At 35.9% G+C, this 22,409-nt stretch overlaps 1 protein-coding gene across 9 annotated transcripts in view; it reads left to right on the forward strand.

The window, feature by feature from the left end:
• BBS9 (Bardet-Biedl syndrome 9) overlaps positions 1 to 22,409 on the forward strand; it is a 323,372-nt gene that overhangs the window by 22,586 nt on the left and 278,377 nt on the right. For all 9 annotated transcript variants that reach the window (XM_082752904.1, XM_082752907.1, XM_082752906.1 and 6 more), the window contains 4 exons: positions 8,716 to 8,890; positions 14,657 to 14,741; positions 16,311 to 16,494; positions 17,573 to 17,702. In XM_082752904.1, the coding sequence (XP_082609030.1) occupies positions 8,716 to 8,890; positions 14,657 to 14,741; positions 16,311 to 16,494; positions 17,573 to 17,702 (574 nt within the window). The remainder of the gene's footprint in view (positions 1 to 8,715; positions 8,891 to 14,656; positions 14,742 to 16,310; positions 16,495 to 17,572; positions 17,703 to 22,409) is intronic.

Raw genomic sequence — 22,409 nt, forward strand, 5'->3', positions numbered from 1 at the left:
ACTGCCCAACATATTTTCAAATGGTTTTTCCATTAGTCAGAAGCTATTCCTGAAGTGCTTTTCTCACAGTTGACCCAAATCTGTTTTGTTTCAGGAGCTATGTTCAGCAACAAGCTGAGTTCTCCAAATGGATTTGAACTGGAGTAGACTTTGTTCTCTATGCTGGGAGAAATGTTGGGGGGTAAATTTCAACAATGAAGGAAAATCAAAAAGTATTTGCTTGTGTCAGGTCAGAGCAGTGATTTCTATTCCAGTGTGTGTGAGTATAGTTTGTGTGCATCTCTTCACTGGTCAACGTGCTGTGTATTTATCTTTTCTTCAATTAAAAAAGCATTTCCCATGTATCATTAAAGGACAAGCTTTTGGCTTATGGGTGCCTTATAAATGCCAATTTCTTTTCATTTTATTTTTATTGACACTTCCTTCCATGCTAGGGTTTTGACTGAAGTTTATGATTACCATTGAAGGCAGTAAAATTATCTCTGCTGACGTCTCTTTAAAAGTTGTAGCTTTATGAAGCTTGTTCTGACTTCTAATTTATCCCGTTTGATGCTGTAGTTTTCATTGCATGATTTCACATGGTGCTCAGACTTAGTGATTACATAATGTACATTTTATGAAATTGACTTGGTGCCAGAGGGGAGGCTCATAGCAGAGGAAATCATTAACATGCAAAATCTTAGCTCCAAAATCGCTTTAATTAGAAGCTTATTTCAAAGAGCTGCCACCTGCCTCTCATTTTGGCTTTGCAATAGCTCTAAAAATACACTGGTTTCAAAAAAAAAGTGTGACGTAAATGTATTCATATCACGCTAGAATAACGAAAGTACAAAACAACAGTAGCTGGACTTGTGCTTAAAAGTAACGCTTGCTGGCTGAAGGACATTCCTTCAAGGACAAGCTGCTGAAACTATGTAGAGTACACTAAGTGATTCCATCTGATCTGCAGAAAACACTATGGGTTATATTTTCACTTTATAAATATGTCACTGGCAAAGCCAACTGGCTGCAATAAGCTTTTTTGAAATGGACATTTCTGGCTGAGTTTTTGGAAGACTGCATTTCTTGAAGTAAAACATAAAAACCTTATTCACTAGCTACACATTAAAAACAAATGGCCAAAGGAAATAAGATGACCTATAAAAAGTTGGAAAATTAAAGGTTCATACACAATTTATTTTTCTTTAATTATAGTTTACGTGTAATGTTCAGGTAATTGGAGTTTGATTTTAGTTAAAATCCAAGTATAAAAATTAGTGAGTAGAAACAACATAAATATGAACAACAAAATGGTAGGTATATTAAAAAATAATGCTGTACTCTTAAAGGCAATGGGAGGTTTTTTCTTTTTAGTTAGCTAAAAGTATGTTTTCAGTGCCTGCCATGTATTTGTTTCTTCAGACAGTATGGTTCAGTACTACAGTATGCTTGTAGATCATTGGAATGCTCTAAAAAACTTGTACTGCTATGTCATATCATTCAGTCATATCACTACTGTTAAAATAAGGTATTTTAACAACATGTGTGATTAGGGATTCATTATGAATGCTAAAGATGAATATTTCCATGTATGATGTATAGCTTCATATATATTACAAGAAGATGCTATACTTTTATTTCTACTGTTCTACTGATGCAACAAAATTAGTAAGAGTAATTTAGATATCTCTTAATATACATGAGAGCAGAAGCTATTACTACTCATTTCATAAGCAGTGACACCTCTATTGACCTTTATTTTTTATCTGTTATTGGAATTGTAATATGTCTGCTAGATTATCACTGCTGCACATGTATTATAATATCTGCTCTAATATATTTGGATCTTAAATGTCATCAGAAGAACAGATGCTAACAACTAAACTTCTCAAAACCAAGCTTCTCAAGCCAAGCTTCTCAAAACCTGAAGCTTCTTAAGCCTGGTTGCAAACCAGTCTAAAGATTTTCTTGCTACCATTAGTATAAACAGAAGCACCAGAAAACGAATGCTAACTACTAAGAAAGGTATAATACAAGACTTTTGTACTAGTAAGGGCATTTGCTTCAGAATTGAGTATCTTTTACATTTCTAATCTCACAATTAAACATCTTAATTTCATGCTTATACATTTTTAATTTCGTGAGGCTCAATTCTAGGGCCAGTTCAGTTTTGTTGAACCTTCCCCAGTAATCTGGATGCAGGAGTGGAATGCATCCTTGGCAAGTTCACTGATGATACTAAACTGGGAGGTGCTGTTGACTCTCTTGGAGGGCTGAGAGTCCTTCCACAGGCATCTAGATAGACTGGAGCACTGGGTAATCATCAATGATGTGAACTTCAACAAAGGCGATCTGGATTGTGCATGTGGGACAGAGTAATACCATATACAGGTACAGACTGGGAGAGCAGTGGCTCAAGAGCGGCCCTGCAGAAATTGACCTTGGGGTGCTGGTGACAGCAGGCTCAGTGTGAGCCAGCAGCATGCCCTGGCAGCCAGGAGGGCAAACTGCATGGTGGGGTGTGTTAAACACGGCATACCCAACCAGTCCAAAGAGGTGATTCTCCTGATGTATTTAGCACTGGTGCAGCCTCACCTTGAATATTGTGTGCAGTTCGGGGATCCATAATACTAAAAAGGATGGTCCTTGAATGCCTGCAGAGGAGGGCAATGAAACTGGTAGAACTGGAAGGCTTGTCTTGTGAGAAGCTGAAATGTCCTTGGCTTGGTGTAAGCACTGCTCTACAACAATTAAAACATCAGCATGTTATCAGCACTCTTCTCATCCTAAGCCAAAGCATAGCACCCTACCAGCTACTAGGAGGAAAATTAACTCTGTCCTAGCTGAAACCAGGACATATATCCATCCCTTATTGCATACAATTTATGTCATGCTCACCTTACACCCTTTCCAATACATTCTAATTAATCTCCATTTTTGTCTATGGTCTACACAACGTTCACTGAGTTCACGTAGCTGGCCCTTTATAGCTTGATGGCATTACAGTACACTGTGCACCGGTGTCTACCAAAGCCTTATAATTCTGTGCATCTGACGTGCCAAGCCATTGAATCTACACAGTCCAATAAACTCAATTGTCCCTTTCTTTCCCCTGGGTGGAGGCAGGGCCCCTCTAATCCTGGTCAGAATCCTAATTTCTGTGTCTGAAGGACTGCCTGATGGAAGTTGGAGCAGCAAGCTTCTCAGAGAACCCCTTTTTCCTGATTGTTTTTCTTTGCAACTCATGTACCTGTGCTTTTAGGGTTGACGTAGATTTTCCATCCCATTTTCTCATGTCCTCTCCATGGTCACATAGATAAAACCACAGGTTGGCACAGGGTGTGTACCGACCATATCGTCTTTCTTGCACAGATGGATGCTTACCCTGATAGCTGAGACACTGGTTTGTACAGGTGGGAAGGAAAATAATCTCTCTTCGAGTTGGTAGACCTTTTCAGGAAGTTTCTCCAAAGTTTTCTCTTTTAGTTGATGGACATTTTCAGAAAGTTTCTCTCCAGCCAAGACGCAGGCCTGTACAGAAGAGGAGATACTTTCCTCGTACTGCTGGAGTTGTGTAGTCAATTCATCCACTGTGGGTTCCTCATGTTCTTTCCCGGCCATTACTGCCAATGAGCTTGAATATGATGATGGTGCAGTCCGTACACACTTACGCCACATGGGTCATGTACACTTGACTTCATCTGGATCTGTGGGTATTTGTTTGTTGTCTAGGTCCCTATAAATCACATCCCGTACAGCTAATTCCCTCAGGTACAGGATTCCCTTCTCCATAGTTGTCCACTTGCCTGGTAGACATACAAATTCTTCCTTGAAGAGATACCTTTCCTTCACAGCTGACAGGAGATGCCTTCAAAGGCTGTAAGGTGGTACTCCATATCCAATTGCTTTGTCAGTGCCTGCATCTCTAGCTGCTAGGAGGAAAATTAACTCTATCCTAGCTGAAACCAGGACAAACAGCTGTGAGAGAAAAGAGTAAGAAACAACCATGCAGCCACAAAGGTTAGTGAAGAAGGAGGGAGAGAAGGTACTACAAGCCCACAAAGAAGACCACGGACTGTCCACCTGAAGCCCATGGAGGACCCCATGCACGTGGATATGCCTTGACTGGAGCTAGCTACCACTCAGGGAGACTCCACACAGGAACAGACTCCTGGCAGGAGATGTGGCCCACTGAAGAGGAGCTCATGCATTGGCAAATTTTCTGGTAGGACCTGTGACTTGTGGTGGATCAATGCTGGAGCAGTCTGTTCTTGAAGGCCTACATTCAAACAACCAATTGCTGGAGCAATTTTTGAAGAACTGCAGCCCAGAGGAAGGACTCAACATCGCAGCAGTCTGTGAAGGACTGCATTCTGTGTGAGGGATCCCACACTGGAAGAGAGGAAGAGTATGAGGAAGAAGTGGCATTTAGAGTGTTTACAAACCAACTGCATCCCCTGTTCCCCATAGCTTTTGCACTGATCAGGATCAGAGAAAGTAGAAGAGTTGGGAGTGAAGTTGAGCCTGGGAAGAAGGGGTGTGTATGGGGAAATGTATTTTTACATTTGTTTCTTATTGTCCTAGCTCATTTTGAGTTGGTAATAAAATTAGTCTTCCCCAAATTGAGTCTGTTGTGCCTATGATGGTAATTGGTGAGTGATCTCCCTGACCTTATCTCAACCCATGAGCTTTTTCATTTTACGTTTTCCCCATTTTGCTGAAGTGGGGGAGTGAGAGACCAGCTTGGCCTGGCAGCTAGGTGTGTTAAGCTACAACACCTCTGTTTCCTGAGCAGCCTGGATGCATCTATCTTAGCACTCCAGTCACATGAGCTATCACTCTGTCTCCTTGATCTTAGCCTTGTAACTGCATTCAGATTTCCAATTCCTTCTGTTTGTTCTTTATGATGTGTGTAGTAATTCAGAAACATCTCAGAGAGATACCTGAAAAGAGCATGGAAACTTTCACTGTTTTCCTTTTCAGCCCTGTTCTGCTGATTTGTTATGTCCCTTCTATTCACATCACCTCAGAGCCCCTTGATGGCCTACTGCATCCACCACTTCCTCATTCAAGTGTTGTGGAATCTCTACCGCCTGTTATTCCTAGTTTAAGGCTGCTCTTATGAGTTTGGCAAATATACTTTTTACATATTTAGTCAGGTGCATCCCATCTCTTCAAAACAGCTGTCAGTCCTCAAAGAGAGTCCCATAGTACTAGAAACCAAACTCAAAACAGGTCCCGACACCTGCAGTGCAACTGATTGTTGGCCCACAGGATCTACTCAGTCTTCCTCATGCCCTTACCCTTCCTCACAGGATAAAGGAGTGTGCCCTGAACTGCAGTTCTCAGAGTTACATCACGGAGCTTTCCAGGTCATGCCTGGCAGTTGCTAAGCTTAGATAGATTTATTTATGCAGAGTGATGATTTAATATAAATTTTACTATAAATTCTGGAAGGTGTTCTATTCTTATTTTAGAGCAGTCAGGTAAGTAACCAGGCCTGGTCTGGGAATGAGGAGGAATTACATAACTTGAGAAAGGGGAATTGGAAACTTGGAGGGATGGAGGTGAGTAGGACTGTTCCTTGTAGTATTAGCAGAGCATTAGATTGGCTTTGCCCATTTGCCTCTTCACAGCCTTACTGAGCCTTACTGAAACTCAAGTGATACTCTAAGCATGTATAGTTACTACAGTTCTCTTATAAATACATTTTTTTATTTATGCTAATAATATTTAATATTGTCATCTGTTAATGTGACAAAAAGGATGTTAAGAATTTTTTGAACCCTAATACTAAATAATCTTCATCTTTGTGTATGCATTTTGCTTTATTTTAATTGAAACATATATAAGGTACTTACTTAAATCCTTTTCACTGACTAATTTCTGAATTGCGTTAGTAAAATGATTGCAGTGCTCTTGGCTAGTACTTCAGAGACAGTATAAGGAGCAAACCAAATGTTTGTTCTGACTATGATCAGTAGTTGTTTTAACCTCTTGAGTACCACATATTTCAGCTGCAGAATGTTGGCTACAAGTTGTGAATAAATCAAGTAATTCTGGAATCTGTCCTGTGAATAATACTTAGGAGGGGAAATGATTTTTAAAGACTTTTAATAAGGCTGCTTTTACAAATTTCAGAGGAAGCATACTAGCTAGTCACATTTAAGAGGTGTGTGTATGTATGCATAGCTAATGTGTATGTATAATGTAGAATATGTTTCTAATTTAATAAACAATAAATTCTAAGACTGAACAGAAGCCATAGACTGTGCTTTATAATTTAAAAAGTCTGTGTAGAAAACCCTAGGAAAATCATAGCTCTAAAACAATCGGTCTGTTTAGAAAATGCTTTTAGGGGATCTGTATGTCAAACCCATAATTCTCTTAAAATGATTGCATTTAGTCACAGGAAACATTTCTTCATTGACTTTATGCTGTTAACAGAGGTAAAGAGTTTGCATTTCCTAGAAGGATGTATGACTTTAATCTGCACATAGCGGTACACTTTAAATGTTTTCTCTTTTATTTGGAAACTTGAAACAAACTTCAAAATGTTATAGATCAAACTTTGAGACTTAATCATCATATTGAAGTTGCTAGTGACAAGTGGCCAATGGTTTAAAGAGCTGCTATAAAGATGATATATTTACATTTTCTCACTTGCACTAGTAGAAAAAAAGTCAACAAACAGATGTACTAACTGGCTGACATCAATAGTAGGCAAAATCTCGGTATAAGTACTTTTGATCAGTACCTCAATGGTTTCCACGTTGAATTGCTTTTGTTGACATGTTTGTTCATTAGTACAGATCCAGACGTGATTCAATGTAGGAAAGCAAGCTTTCACTGTTTTCTCAGGTAATTTTTTTTTTCTAAGGCACCAAAGATTGTTGATTAATGGAGTACTTCACTCTCATGCTTAACATGGAATATTGGATTTTTGAATAAAATGTTGAATAAAATTCTCTTCTCTTCTTTGATTTATGAATTCATCAAATGAAAATGCTATTTCTACCTTGCTAAAGTATGATTTAAGCGTTTGAAGTTGGCAGCTGATGTTATCCTTCCAAGTGTATTCACTTAAGGAGTTTTCAAGCAGACAAACCAACAAAACTCAGTTAAATGGGAATGACCTCTAAGGTTTTCAGAAGAGGTCTGTGTAGAACATTAGGCAAGAAACAGGTGTTATGTTTAGCATTTCAACCATGTACAAGCACTTGTGAAATCAAATTCTTGAAACTGTTTTACTCTATCTATAAAGTGTTGAGAAAAGTCAAAGTATTTTCACTAGCAACTGAGAGATTGAACAGCTTCCACCACGTGAACAACATGAACTACATTGTCGAATGTCCTTCCTACCAAACAGCTGATACTCACAACAGGTTTGACAGAACATGAGTGAATTACATGCAGAATCTGGAAAGAAGGATGGGAGAATTTGATTTTTAGGATATAGCAAAAATGTGAAATGGTGGCAGGGGGAGGATAGAAGGGGCAAGTGAAAAGGATCCAGGTGCTTTACCTTCCTTTATTTTTTATTTTTTATTTTTTATTTTTTATTTTTTATTTTTTATTTATTTTTTATTTTTTATTTTTATTTATTTTTTTTTAAATCACAAGGATGAGTAACATGATGTATCTCTGACTTATTACACTATTATTTATTTTCAAGTAGTTAAAGATTCTACGAAGGAAGAATTGCAGTCAAAATGAACAATATTTCCACTGTATTTTACATTTGTTGCTTTTTCAGGTATTGAATAGCATCTTCTTGACCTCGATGTTAACTTTATTATTTAAGTATAACGAAGTGAAGCTTTTAGCCTATTTTTTGTTTTGGCCCATCTTCTATTCGGAAACAATCCTAAGGGGATTGGAGATGGAGCTTGAGTGAACATAGAATTTGTTTAAGTCCTGCGTGCATATACTAAAGCTCCTAAGACACAGTGGAGTATTTTAATGTGGATTAATAGATTCATGTTGAATTACAATATTTCATGTTCTGTTTGCAAGATAGGGACTTGTCTTTGAATTCAGGAGAGACACTTCATTCAGCTGTTCCAAGGTGTTAGTCTTACTGGTATGGCTTTCTCTTTAAACACATGGAAAATATTATTTGCTTGAATTACTGCAGTTAGTTATGAAACATAAAACCCATAATCAGCCTCTGATCTCAGAAGGCTTAAAAATGAAACTTTTGAATTTAGCTTGGTGTACTTGAGATATGGTAAGTCATGTCTTGGGGTTGTTGGCTAAAGGCTTGGTTAAAGGCTTGGACTTGTTTGCTCCAAGCCGATTTTTTCACTTCAATTTTAGTGTTGTTTGCACCAAATGGAGTGGATCTGTTTGTTTCTACTTTCCTTGAAGAGAAGGAGAAAAAAAAAGTGTGGAAAACATTACTATCATACTGTTTGTACATATCTGTAGAACTTGTGTTGTTCTAACTACTTTTGAAAGAATAGAATTGGTTATTTATTTTCGACCCACAGTTGCTACCACAGTTTGTAAGATATAGAGTTTTTGTAGGAGTATTGACACATTTCTTTAAACTGAAAATATAACACCAGAAATTGTGATTTGAAATTAAATAATCTTTTAAAGTTAATACTGTGTAAATTAAAATTTGTCTTGTTAAAATTGCACTGATAAATATATTGTTTTTTAAACAATTTCAGAATTAAAGCTATATCATTAATGATGTTTTCTTTCCTTTGCTCTTCTTTCCTTTCTTAGGTCGAGATTTGATATGCATACAGTCCATGGATGGGATGCTAATGTTATTTGAACAGGAAAGCTACGCTTTTGGGCGTTTTTTACCTGGTTTTCTTCTGCCTGGTCCATTGACTTACAGCTCTCGGACAGATTCTTTCATTACAGTGTCTTCCTGTCGACAGGTTGAGAGTTACAAGTACGTGTTCGTATTCAGTAATTATTGCATATTTTGGTGCTGTCATTTAGTATGTAAACAAATAAAAGTAGTCATGTTTGATTTTTATTGCCTTTACTGTAAAAAGCAAACTGTGTCCTGTGGAGTTTATGGTCACATTACATATTTACACAATTAAAATAAGTTTGCTAGCTTTTCAAGGGTAGATTGTGCTGTCCTGAAAGTATCAGGCTCTTCCCTGCTTTGGTTCAGTCTAATCTGTTCTTTCGGTTTTGTCTGTACTGTACTGCTAGAGCAAGATAATATTCCCTCCAGTAGTTTCAATGTGATGTTTATTTTGATGCAAATAGGTGTTAGTCTGAAGAACCTGCTCCATTTTCTGAAGATATTTGGAACATGGGTTTGTTCATGGGATCCTCCTAAAGGAATGAGGGCTGATGTGGAGAGATGGAGTCCACCTGCCGAAGTGGCAGTAGAATCTTGTTAACCTCATTGAGCCCTAGATTGGGGGATAGGTGCTAAGTCTTGCAACTGAATGATGGAACAGGGATTAATTGTCAAGTGCACAAAGGAGGATGACTTAATAATCTCTTAAAGGAAGTTCAATGAGTGGAGGCCCATCTGAAGTGTGTATCCACAAGCACCTGCAGCCTGGACAGCAGGGGAGGAACTGGAAGTCAGATGTGCAGTTGCAGAGCTAAGACGTCACTGCAGTTAGAGATGTGGTACCTCGGTCCTGCAAAGCTACCTTGTCACATTTGATGACTCCAGGCTCTTAAGAAAAGACAGACAGAGAAGGATTTGTGTTCACCACAGGGGAACAGCTTGAATACACATGGCTCTCTCATGAAACCAGCATGCTGAGTTTATTGTTCAAATTCAGATGAATGCTAAATGCCAGGGATGTTGTGGAAAACATCTGCTATAGAGCCTTTTTTTAAACAAATAGAAGTTTCCTATTGCCTCCTAATGGAGGACTGCTGGGAGGGCAACACAATGGACTTCAGCATCTTGGAGTGTTGCTGGGGTTCATCAGGGAAAACTTTTTTGATACAGGTGCTAGACATGCTGGGTAGGTAAGAAGCTTTGCTGAATTCATAGCTCAGAAATAAGAAATAAATGCTTGGAGAAGTAATAGACAATGGCAGACATTGGCTGCAGTGACCATGAGATGATATGGATTAAGATCCTGATAGATATGAGGAAGATATTCAGTGGAAATGAAGACTACATTTCAGGAGAACAGATGGCCCTGTTCAATGAACTGTTAGGCGGGATCCTCTGAAAGACAGTCCTAAAGGGCAACAGTGCTCTGGAGAGCTATTGAATCTTTGTGGATAACCTCCAAGACCAAGGACAATTCACATTGGTGTTCAAGAAGCAGCAGTAAGCGGCTTGACTGAACAAGTAGATACTAATGAAGTTCAAATGGAAAAAGAAAATATATGGGAGATGGAAGTTAAGATGGACTACCAAGGAAAGATACAGAAATATCAAGTGGGCATGCAGGGGATGTAACCAGGATGATATAAGCTTGGTTAAAACTTCTACTAGCAGAGAATCTGAAGGACAAGAAAGACCCTCACAAATACATCAGACATAAAAGGAAAATCATATGCCAACTACTGACCAAAATTATGTGCCAAAGCATAAGAAGATGAAGGAGATCAACACATGCTTTGCCTCATCTTTTCTCTATTAAAAATGATAAGGTCTGCTTTTAGGCCTTCTGGATCTTTGTGCCTAACAATAAATCTGTGGGTATGGAGGCATTACCCATGATTTAAAAAAAAAAATAAAAAATTAAGAATTACAAGATGGATGGAAGAAGTGGCAAAGTGGCAGAGCTGTCAGGCTTTTAGAGTAGTGGTTGATGGTGATTCAAACTGGCAGACATAAATAAGTGATATTCCTCAGGAGCTGATATTGGAACCAATATTTCTTTAACACTGTCATCAAAGAGCTGGACCATAAGAGAGAATAAATATCCTGAAAATCAAGGATGATGCCAAACTGTAGGAAGTGACAAATACAAAGAAGTTAGGGCTGCCATCTTGTCAAGCTGGAGGAATGGGCTGACAAGTACAATATGGATTTGCAAAAAAGCTTATTTACAACCATAAGAAGGAATGTAAAAAATAAATATAATAATTTCATTGGTTGTTTATTTATTTTTTGAATTTTAGTCTTCAAGCAATCAAACCATATTTAGAAGGAAATATGCTGTCCCTCCTGCTTCCCTCTGATGTCTTGATCTTGTGGTCTGTTTAAGATTGAAATAGATATTCTTAGAAGTGTGAGAAGCAATATTGTATTATCCCAAGAGTTCTTGTATTTCAGTTCAGGATTTACTTTATTTTTTTATTATTATTGGTTTTTTTTTTTGTATATATACCACTGAGTATGATTTCCTTTGCCATACAGCTATCATGCAACTTCTTTCTGAACTGTTAGTATGGGCGGCTACCAAAGAATCAAGTAGGCAGAAACCTTTCAAACTTATAAAAAAAAGTGATCTCAGCAGAAGCTATGTTGTTTGTCATATTCAGAACTAACTCTGTTTAGTGCAGATGACTGACCATCAACAATACTACTGTTAGTATATATTTAAATGTGTTTTTGAAAGATGGATTGGTTCTGCATATTTTAGGACTGCAAACAAGTCAAGAGATACTGTGAAGTTTGGGAGTTTGCAAATAATGCTTTTGCAATAGAAATATTTTAGCACCATTATTTTAATTAACAATGTAGATAAGTTGTTGCTGTCACTTTTCAACAACCAGCCTTTTCACATGAATATATTGCATATTTCTATGCTGAAATGTCACTTTTTGCCTACTGTAGCTTTTGAAGAGCATTCCATTTAAAATAAGAAACTATCTGCATTCCTGGTCATAACTGTGGAAATAACAGTTCTGTCTTTTTAAAAATTTCACTACAATACTTGTTTGGAAAATTATGTCAAATGCCATCTCATTCTTATTTTTTATTCATGAAGAAAGCAATGGATGATGCTGTTCTTTGATTTGATCAAATTTGATTTGTATCCTCACTAAATGTTGCAACACTATTATGTTGCTTGAATAAACAAGAAGCTAGGCTCCAGTACTGACCCCTGGGGTATAATACTTGTGTACCTAAGTCTCCCTCTGGACTTGGTGACACTGACCACAACCTTCTGAACCTGCCAGTTCAACCAGTCTTCAGTCTACATCATTGACTTATGTAGCTTGTACATCATCAGCTTATGTATGAGGATGTTACAAAATACAGAATCAAAAGTGCATCTGAAATGAATTGTACTGTCAACATTAGCTTGGAATTGTATTTATTCTTTGGACTTCTGTAGTCTTCTGGGTATGGTAAATATTTTGAGATCACTTTTCTCTGGGAGATATCTTCAGTTAAAAACTACTGCTAACGCTGGTAGCTCCTCTCTGCAGTTAAGCAGTAGAGAACTTGGGAAGCACCAATAGTGCTGAACTGAGGTTTTCTTCATCTTAAAATGAGTCTTTCAATGTCTTTTCCCCAAGTCATACCTACAGGCTACTTTGCTTGACCTCCACAGCTTTTTCCCTGAAGCTGCAGAAATCTCACCTACACAGGCTCTTATGATTTCTGGTTTTAGATATACTCAAACACTCCACTGCACAACAGATGCTACCAAAAAATTTTAGGGAGGGATCAAAAATGTTGTCATGCAACCACCTTAGGTGTCTCTGTGAAAGAATGATTAAATGAATGTGGAAAAAGAATTTCTTCTTTGTTTTGTGAATAAGTTTGATTATAGTTGTCACTGATATTTTCCTCCTGGACGTACATTACTTTGCTCCTAGTAATGAGAGCGTGAAGTGTAATGCTCAATCTTTGTTACCCACGATGGTTCTTTTATTTCTTTCAGTTTTTATTTTAACACTGATCACAACTATTATTACTAATTATATACCTACAAGTCATTAGTTCACTTATACAGATCAGAATGTGGTTTCTGTGGTGGGACTTGGCCTTGATTACAGACATAATGTAAAGCATTTAAAAAATCATTATAGTACCTTGTTTAGAAGGGTTTTAATATATGTGAAGTGTAGCTTCCTGAAAATACATGGAAACATCATATCTTTAAACTTTATTTTCTCACTGAAATAAAAATGCCATTTTCCTGATTTTCTTTTATCTGAAAGTTTCTTGGTATTGATGTACTTTGGGTGAGAGAGGGTAAAGGTGTGCTGAAATATCAAAGAAAATAAAAATACAACTTAAGATTTTTTTTTTTTTATAAATCATGTTTCAAGAATCTAATCTGGAAAATGTAAATCTAACACAGTGCTTTATTGTGATACTGTATGTTATCCTGCTTTATCACTCGATTTTCTCAAGCAATACTCTTTTAATTATGGTGCTTAAACTTGGTGAAACATTCCTAGATTCTAGATATTGCCCAAGAAGTTTATAGACATTGTGTTATTAATATGGGAGACAATATATATACTGCAAGTAATAGAATATTAATATTAAAAAGAAACTAGAGTGTATTAAAATTTATAATGAATAAATTTTTTTTTCTTAAAAATAAAACACTTTTTCATCGCGTTTAGAGTCTTGGCTCACTGCTCCAACAAATGTGGGTTAAATCATTCTTTGTCATTAATTCACAAATGTGCTGTTTCTATTGTAGGAAGGTGTTGTTTTAAAGGAATTTGCCTCGGATTCTGAGTAGTGCTCTCTGTTATTGTCCAATCTTAAGACACTGTGGTACTAATCTTTAGCATGCCTCTGAACTATTAGGACATTAGATTAAAGTTAGTTAATACTTCTACAGTGAAGGAAATAGACATAGTAAGGAGAGAAGTTGTTGTATTTATGGTTGTATTAATCAAATATATATTTTTATATTTCAGTAATGAAAAAATATACAATTTTTTATTTCCTGTGTTGATTCAGAATTTTTTTCAAGGTCTAAAAGCAAAATGAGTTTTATAGTTAAATGATTGTATATTTGATGTGATAGCTGAATGGGAAGTTTTTCTGTTGGTCACCTGTGATTTGATTTTTTTTGTGACGAGGAACTTGTGTTTGTTTAGGTGGTACTTAAACACCGGTCCATAAACATTAATGCATATTACTGCTCAGTGGGAATTTGGTTTGAGAACTATGAATTAACCCACAATTAGTTAACAAAATGGTAATATTCTAGCCCAGTTTATTGCTAAAATATGTTTAAAATAGAAATGTTTCTTAGGTCAGAATCTGTGGAGTGTACTAATTTACTGTTATTTCTTAGATTGGAATGATTTAATTCATTCAATGAATGCTTAACTATGAGCTTGAAAGTGTAACTATTATATATAACAGATTGTACTATGTATTTCATGGTAGTTTAAGAATTTTAAACCTTATTAAGTGGAAAGAATGTTTATTGCAATCCTAATTTCACAAATTGAAAATATCTTGATTTCTTGCCTCTATCTCACTTGTAATCTGTATTTCTATCCTTTAATTTAGTTAGCTGTTCAATTATATTAACACAAGGAAATCTGAGTAGAATACTTTTTTGAAATCTGCCTTACACTTAGCTTTTATTCTGCAGTGTTATTTAACATCTTTGCTGATAGGTGCATTGCATCTGACAATCCTTTTTAGGTTCTGCTTCTACTGTGTATGTATACTCATAACATGATAATTATATATATATTTATTTTTCTTTTTTACCTAAAGGTATTAACAACAAAGATTTTTTTAAAAACTTTTTTTTTTTTTTTTTTTTTTTTTTTAATCTTCCTATAACAGATATCAAGTGCTGGTATTTGCAACAGATGCTGAGGCAAGACAAGAAACAGTACAGAAAAAACTTAGTTCTGGAAAAAGACTTGCGGTAAAATCTGTTAATTACATATATCCTGTATGGTGCATTGCATATATTTTAGAAAGACCAATGCTAAGTAACAAGTGGAAACGTTATCTGCTGACAGAGGACCTTATCCAATTACTGTGGAAGGCAATGGAAAGACTCCACTAGATTTCTGTTAGGATTTCGTTGTGCCATAGGTTGGGCCTTAAAACTTGCTGCTGTTCTAAGAAAAACAAACAGAAAAAAGAATTGTATAATGAACATAGCTACTTCCAAGACAATCTTTGTAATGCAAAATCTAAACTGTAATAAAACAAAGATACCTGAAGTATCACTAATTTAAGTCTTTTTTTTTTTTTTCTGAATTTGTATTCAACTTACAAAATCAACCTCATTGTACCTGATTAGTCCTTTGTACTTTAACAGAAAACTTGGCACTGAAAATTGTTTCCATAAATAGTCAGTATCCTGAACTCTTGTTCTCAGAAAAAAAACAGTGAAATCAATGGTCTTCAGGAGTGCCCTCTGGATAATAAATTGTTTAATATTTGAGCTGCCTCTTATTAAAAGGTGGGGAATTTGTCTCTGGTCTTACGTTAGAATTGCTTGTCCACTAACCACACTGTCTAAAATGATGGATTCAGCATATTTCAGGTATGAGAGTAAAATACGGGGAGAACACTTTCCTTACTCTCATTAATAATGTATATTTTTTTCACACACTATGTTAGTCAGAATCCTACACTTTGAATTAGAAGACATCGTAAGAAATTTGAAAGTTTCTTCAGACAAGCTGCAAAAAAAAAAAAAAACATTTTTAAATGTAAGTTGAGAAGCATACATGGAGGCAAAATAAGCTTGCCTTATTCTCCTCTGACTTTTAAGATGGCATTTCCACTTTTTTATGTCAGATATGTTTACTAACGTATTCTGTTTTTTAAGCAAAAGGATTGATCATGTAGGAAGTCATGACAGCTGAATATTTTTTTGACTTCATAAATTCTTCATTTGTTTAACCAATTCGGCAGTAGTCAAGAGCACTCTTAGCATGTGTGAATTAGTTGAAGTTTCTGAGACGAGCTGAAATAAACTGATGAAATGTATCAATAAGCTTAAAGATGTATTGCTTAAAGATGTAAGGATATAGGCAAGACAGGATTTCTAAGAAGTCATTTATTGTATTAGTGTACATAGTTGGAAAAGTAGACAAGCTTTCATATACACAATCATTCTTCAAATTGAAGGGTGTACATGAGTGACTGCAAGCATGAATGTTGGCCTAAGAACCTTAAATTTTGTTTTTCCAATTGCATACAGTGTTGGAATAAGTTACCACCTTTGCTCTGTGATGTTGCCTTTAAAATATAAGGATGGGGCAGTTTTAAACAATTCTATTACTTTGTTCTTGGAGGGTTTAATAGAGTGTAAGGCAATGCCATCTAAAATGGCACAAGTATCTTAAAATTTAGTTGTATCTGTAAAGTATCTTGATGAACACTTCTTTATAAGTGTTTCTGTTTGTTTTTAAATACACAGTTGTCAACTGATCTCTGAAACATGTTATTTATTTATTTATTTATTTATTTATTAAAGGTGGATTGGGTTCTAAACATTGGAGAGCAAGCTCTGGATATATGCATTGTCTCCTTTAATCAGGCAGTTTCCTCTGTTTTTGTGCTTGGTGAGAGAAACCTCTTCTGCCTTAAGGATAATGGACAACTTCGTTTCATGAAAAAGCTTGATTACAGTCCAAGTTGCTTCCTTCCTTATTGTTCAGGTTTGTAAAAGTAAAATTCAACCTGCGACCTTTAACTTGGTTACTTCTCCAGTGATGGTTTTTTCCTCCACTGAATAAATACATTCTTCTGAATATGCTGTTGATTTGTGAATATCTAAACAATCAGATCTTTTTTTTTTTTCTTTTTTTTTTTTTTTTTAAACAAAGCAAATTTATTTTCCAATATTGTTTAGAGCAAAGTGTCATGACTTGTGGAAAATAAATATGTATTTTCTCATCACCAAATATGAGGTACTTCAGTAGTGTTTGAGTAAATTTGCTCAGCCTACCAAGGCAAAAAACAAGAAAGATTTTGGAAAAGTAAATTAGCATTTGAGGATCTTCTGTCACTTACTGGTAGGGTTTTGGAAACATTAGTATGGAATAGAGTATGTTAATAGGTTCTTAATATCTATAAGTACTATAGTGGTTCCACATTCAAGTTGCTTCAACTCAGCGTAGTAAGTTTTAAATTTTAAAAAGTCAAATATTAAAAAGTTCATCATTGGGAGATGAAGCTATCTGATAAATTTTTGCAACCAGGCCTTATTTTAGACTTAGAATCTCATTTTAGACTTTGTAAATATGATCTTAATATTCTTCAAGTATTTTTCATACTTTCTGATAAAAGTTATAAATAAAACATAAGTTTATACTTCTTTAATTGGTTTTCAGAGGTCAGTGAAATATTAGAGTATAAGTAGCTGATTTTATTTAACTAATGTGTATTTTATTATATCTATTCTGGCATGCCATCCTTTTAATTATGATGAGTCTTTCTTAGCCATATTTTATGTTAGCAAACAGGATAGCAAGGTTCTAGCTAGAACCTTGGAAAGTTTTGGCATGTGTGTTGCATATTTTATAATTGGTACTGATATAATTAATCACATATATCCTTGGTTATTGTAAATGTAACTTTAATAATTTTTGACACTTTAAAATTCTATAAAAATATTTATAACAAGTAATGGCTTAAAAGAAAATGAATAAATAGTGTAATAATAAAAGCCTAAAAAAAAAAGACTGGGTTATGAAAATATCTTTCATGCTAAAATAATTTTTATATCTTTAACAGTGAAAGAAGGAACAATAAACACTCTAGTTGGAAACCATAGTAATGTGTTGAATATTTATCAGGATGTTACACTGAAATGGGCTGCTCAACTTCCCCATGTCCCTGTATCAGTAAAAGTAGCAAACATACAGTAAGTAACTTATTTACTTCTTCAGATTAATTTCCAGTAGTGAAAATTTACTTGTAGATCCTAACAAGTGGTTCTGAGGTATGTAACAAATAATGTACCTTGGAAAAGGTAAATTCAAAATGTTTTTTGTCTGTTGTAGAAAATAATACTTTCCTTAATTGCCTTTCTGTTAATTCCAGAATAATATTGAAGTTCTGTCCTGTGCTTTAGACTTTGTTTTTCATGAGTGAAGATAGAAATTGGTCTCTTGTACCTCTAAGGAAGCAGTTTCTTCTTTAAACGAATGAGAAATGAAGCGTTGGTGTCCGTTAAGATCCTTCCCTAAGACAGGAAAATAAGGATTCTCACTGCAAACCTGTTCTTCATTAAACATTTAAGAGCATTTGAATTCCAGACATGATTTGTTGGAACAGATTATTGAGCTCCCATGTTAAACTATGGAAATTAATTTAAGGGGCTGTTTAAAGTGGTTAGGATTGCACTGCACCAGACTTTGTGTAAAATACGTGTAAGGTGGACAGGTCAGGGAAAAACCTGTCTGGTGCAGGATGCAATGCAGAAAAAATATGACAGCGTTAATTATTTGTGCTGAGTCTGTCATTGAAATGAGAAGCAATCTACAGAAAAGTTCAGCTAGTACTTTTAGAGTCCAGCTTATGCCTGTACTATGTGAACATATCAGAGCCATGTTTGTGCTGGCTGCCTGTTTCCTGAGACCACAAGGACATGCAGTAGGAGTGTCCTCTTAGGACAGATTACCTCTGATCCCAGCAGGCTTATGACTGGTGTGCCAACATACTCTGTATTGTTGAATACGTACTCGGTCATTAGTTGTCTGTTTTATCCCAAAGTCTCATAATAAATGAAAATGCAACATCTGACTAACTAGCTTTATTGATTTATGTAGAGTAGAAATCTGTGAGGGATGTTTGTGTTTTCTGTTTGGTGCTAATGATTACCAAATGATTTTTAAGTAATTTATAGTTTAAAATTCTAATTATTTTGGAGATTCTCTGAAGAGAGTTCTGCTGGCGTTCATCCAACAGGTCTTACATGTAAAATGTAACAAATCATCTCAGTGATCCAGTTAGTAAAGAAAAAAAGCTAATTTAATTATGCAGAATAAGACAGTATACCTTTTGTAGTTTGAAAAAAATAGTCAGTGTCATTAGAAAAATTTGAAAAAGTATTATTTTTTTTTTCAACAGCATATTGTACAGACATTTGTATATTGCATTATTTAGTAATGCATACCATCAAATACTTGTTCTAATTAAACCATTAAGAAGTTTATGGATTTTGCCCATTATGTGTAACCTTTAACACTCTGTTGTTTGATCTTAATGAGAATTTTGAGAGCCTGCTGATTTGTCCTAGATCATTTTGCTAGCTAGATGCAAAATTTCCACAGACCTACTGATGCTAGTTTTTTTTTTTTTTTTTCTTTTCTTCTCTCTGTGAGGTTAGAGACATCGGTCTAGTTATGCAAACCTCTTTTTATATAGGTTCTGGCAAATGAAGGATTGTGTGTCTGTCTGTGTAGACCCAATGGCGTGAAAGACAGGGAGAAGTATTGGGCATATGTATTTCAGTGCTATGCTGCTGGCTTTGTGTTTAAACATATGTGCTATGCTTGTACTTCTTTCTGATGTTCAAAATAAAGATGTGCTAAACAGCAAAAACTGCAGTAGAGCTTACAGAGGTAATAATTTGGTTTAAACAAAAGATATGTTAAAAAAAAAACAAAAAAACAAAAAAAACTTGAAAGGGAATTCTCATTTTATGTGAGTAAATGTGATAATGACTTTCTTATACTTACTCCACTCAAGAGAGGCCTCAGTCTCAGTTGGAGCCTCTGAGCACTACTGTAACATAAATAATATTAACTACTTTAATAACCATAGAGTTGTTAATCCTATACTGCTGAGAGATGGAAGTGCCTTAAATATGACATATGTCAAAGAATTATTTTCACATGCTTTCCATTTTTATTGCAATACTTGAAAAGTAAATGGAGCATTCTGAAAGCAGTTATCTTTACAGATCATGTATGTTCATCTGTATTTTTTTTTTTTTTTTTTGGCATATAACATCTATTACAGCTCTAAGGTGTGGCTCTGGGTTTCTGGGTAAGAAAAACATTATTAGAAGCTATTTTATATAAATTCCCTTGGGGAAGGGGTAATGATTGCCTTCATAATGGCAGTCACAGAATCACAGAATCACAGAATTTCTAGGTTGGAAGAGACCTCAAGATCACTGAGTCCAACCTCTGACCTAACGCTAGCAGTCCCCACTAAACCATATCCCTAAGCTCTACATCTAAACCTCTTTTGAAGACTTCTAGGGATGGTGACTCCACCACTTCCCTGGGCAGCCTGTTCCAATGCCTCACAACCCTTTCAGTAAAGAAGTTCTTCCTAACATCTAACCTAAAACTCCCCTGGCTCAACTTAAGCCCATTCCCCCTCGTCCTGTCACCAGGCACGTGGGAGAACAGACCAACCCCCACCTCGCTACAGCCTCCCTTGAGGTACCTATAGAGAGCGATAAGGTCGCCCCTGAGCCTCCTCTTCTCCAGGCTGAACAAGCCCAGCTCCCTCAGCCGCTCCTCGTAGGACTTGTTCTCCAGGCCCCTCACCAGCTTCGTCGCCCTTCTCTGCACCCGCTCAGTCATATACTTTATCCTGTTATCTTGATAGTCTGCTTCTAAGATCAGCCCTTCAAGTGCTTCAGAGAATTTCAACTGACTAAGTAACTTGTGTTTTTAGTGTGCTCTTCCTTACTTGTTATGATTTTATTTTTCCTCTCACAATAATGTGAAATGCAGTATTTCCCTATTGCAATACCAGTTTGTAAATAATGATAATAACACATTACAACCTTTGGGATTAAACTCAAAGATAAATTGCTTGGTTTCCATGACACCACTTTCAGAATCATACAAGGAAAAGGTAGAATCAAAAATAACCAGTAACATTTTTAGTACGGTGTGTCTGTAATGTAAAAATGATGTATTTTTAAGCTGTTGAACTAGACATTTTGCTTTTCTTCTGTTGTAAAAACATTAATGTTGTCTGTCAGGGAGTTGAAAAGCAAGTTTTCCTATAATAACTTTTGATCAGAAACTTGAACTACAAGCAAAAATTTGAGATTTTATGTTACTCTGGGTTTTACCTGAAGATCTCTATAACTATTGTCACTGAACTGAAAGTTCAGTTCTAATCACTGTTTTAAAAGTTTGTCCCTTATTTTGTTAGAGGTTTATATTCTAGTTCTATTAATGTGTAATACTTAATAACAATGTTGATGACATTGTTTTAATGTCAGGGGGAGTCCTAAATGCTTAATGCTGCCTGGATTGTTTCAATGGCGTAACCACTCGCCTTGAAAATTTGGATTAATTTAAACTGCTAGGTCATAGCACACATTCAGCTTCTAACTGAAAAGTCCTGGGTCGTTATCCTTAAAGCTCTAACTGTACAAAAGCATTCTCTCTGAGGCTGAAATTCTTCAAGATGGTCTAGGTGTTCTGCCTGAGTTCATTTAAAACAAACGAAAGACCTCCCTCCACCCCCCCCCCCCCAACAAACAAACAAACCCACATTAAAAACAAAACAAAACAAAAATCAACAAACAAAAACCCCACACCCTTCTAGAGTGCTTTGAAGAGAAGCTGTCCATATGATGCAGTTAAAACCGCTGGAATTTGGGAAGTTACACAAAGCAGTTGGAAGAATACCTATTCCACCTCATTTTTCAATGTTGTAACAGTAACTGTGAGCACCAATATGTGCTTGCTGCCCCACATAGTTACATACATCTTCTCTGCATTGACTTCAACTGCTATTCCCTTTTGTCTTATCCTTTAATTTAGATTTCTCTCTTTCACTGGAGAGACCTCTTTGCCAAGACCTTCACTGCACCTCAGCATCTCTTTTGCAAAGGAAATTTCATGAGCAATATATTTTTATGTTCAAAGATTTGATGCAGTCACTTTTTGGTGCTTCGTATTAGATGTATTAGATTTTCCTCTCACCCTCTCCCATTATTCAGGTAATTGTGTGAGGACTAGGCCTATAAGAATGTGCTTCTGACAAGGTTGTTTAAAGTTCCTGTTGGCTCAAATGCCTTATATGAAAGGCATTCTTTACCTATTGCCAGGGATTTGAGCCTGTAAAGTCAAGTGACTTAATCCTTTCCCCATCACAAAGGTGGGTTATGTTTGTCTGAATCATCTGAAATAACTTTTTGAGAAAGTAGCAAAAGCCACTTTTTAAGGGCCTATTAGAGGTCATATTTGTTTTTCTGTGCCTGAATTATCCTGTCTCTGTACGCTTGACCATAAAAGGCCCTTGGAGTGGATTAAAATGCCTAGACCATCCACTTTTCTATTTATTTGACACTAATTCACTTGGCAAAGCTGTTCCTAAGAGTACCATGTTTTAATGGCGGATTGATTGCACTAAGTATTACTCTGACCTGGCTGGCCTGAAACTAGAACATTATGTTAAGGTGCATTCAGTCTGAAGCAAAATAGCTCATGTTGTTAGCCTCAGGGATGTTTCCATCACAAACATCTGAAATGCCACTGTGTGTTGAGTTAAAACCACATAGATACAACATTATAGCTTGGATGTAGTCTGAGGAAAGGGATTTCTGTTTTGATCGCTTCCAAGTTAGAAATCTGTTTTTGCAACAGGAAAG

The sequence above is a fragment of the Aythya marila genome, assembly GCF_965140915.1.
Source record: "Aythya marila genome assembly, chromosome: 2".
Lineage (NCBI taxonomy): Eukaryota > Metazoa > Chordata > Aves > Anseriformes > Anatidae > Aythya > Aythya marila.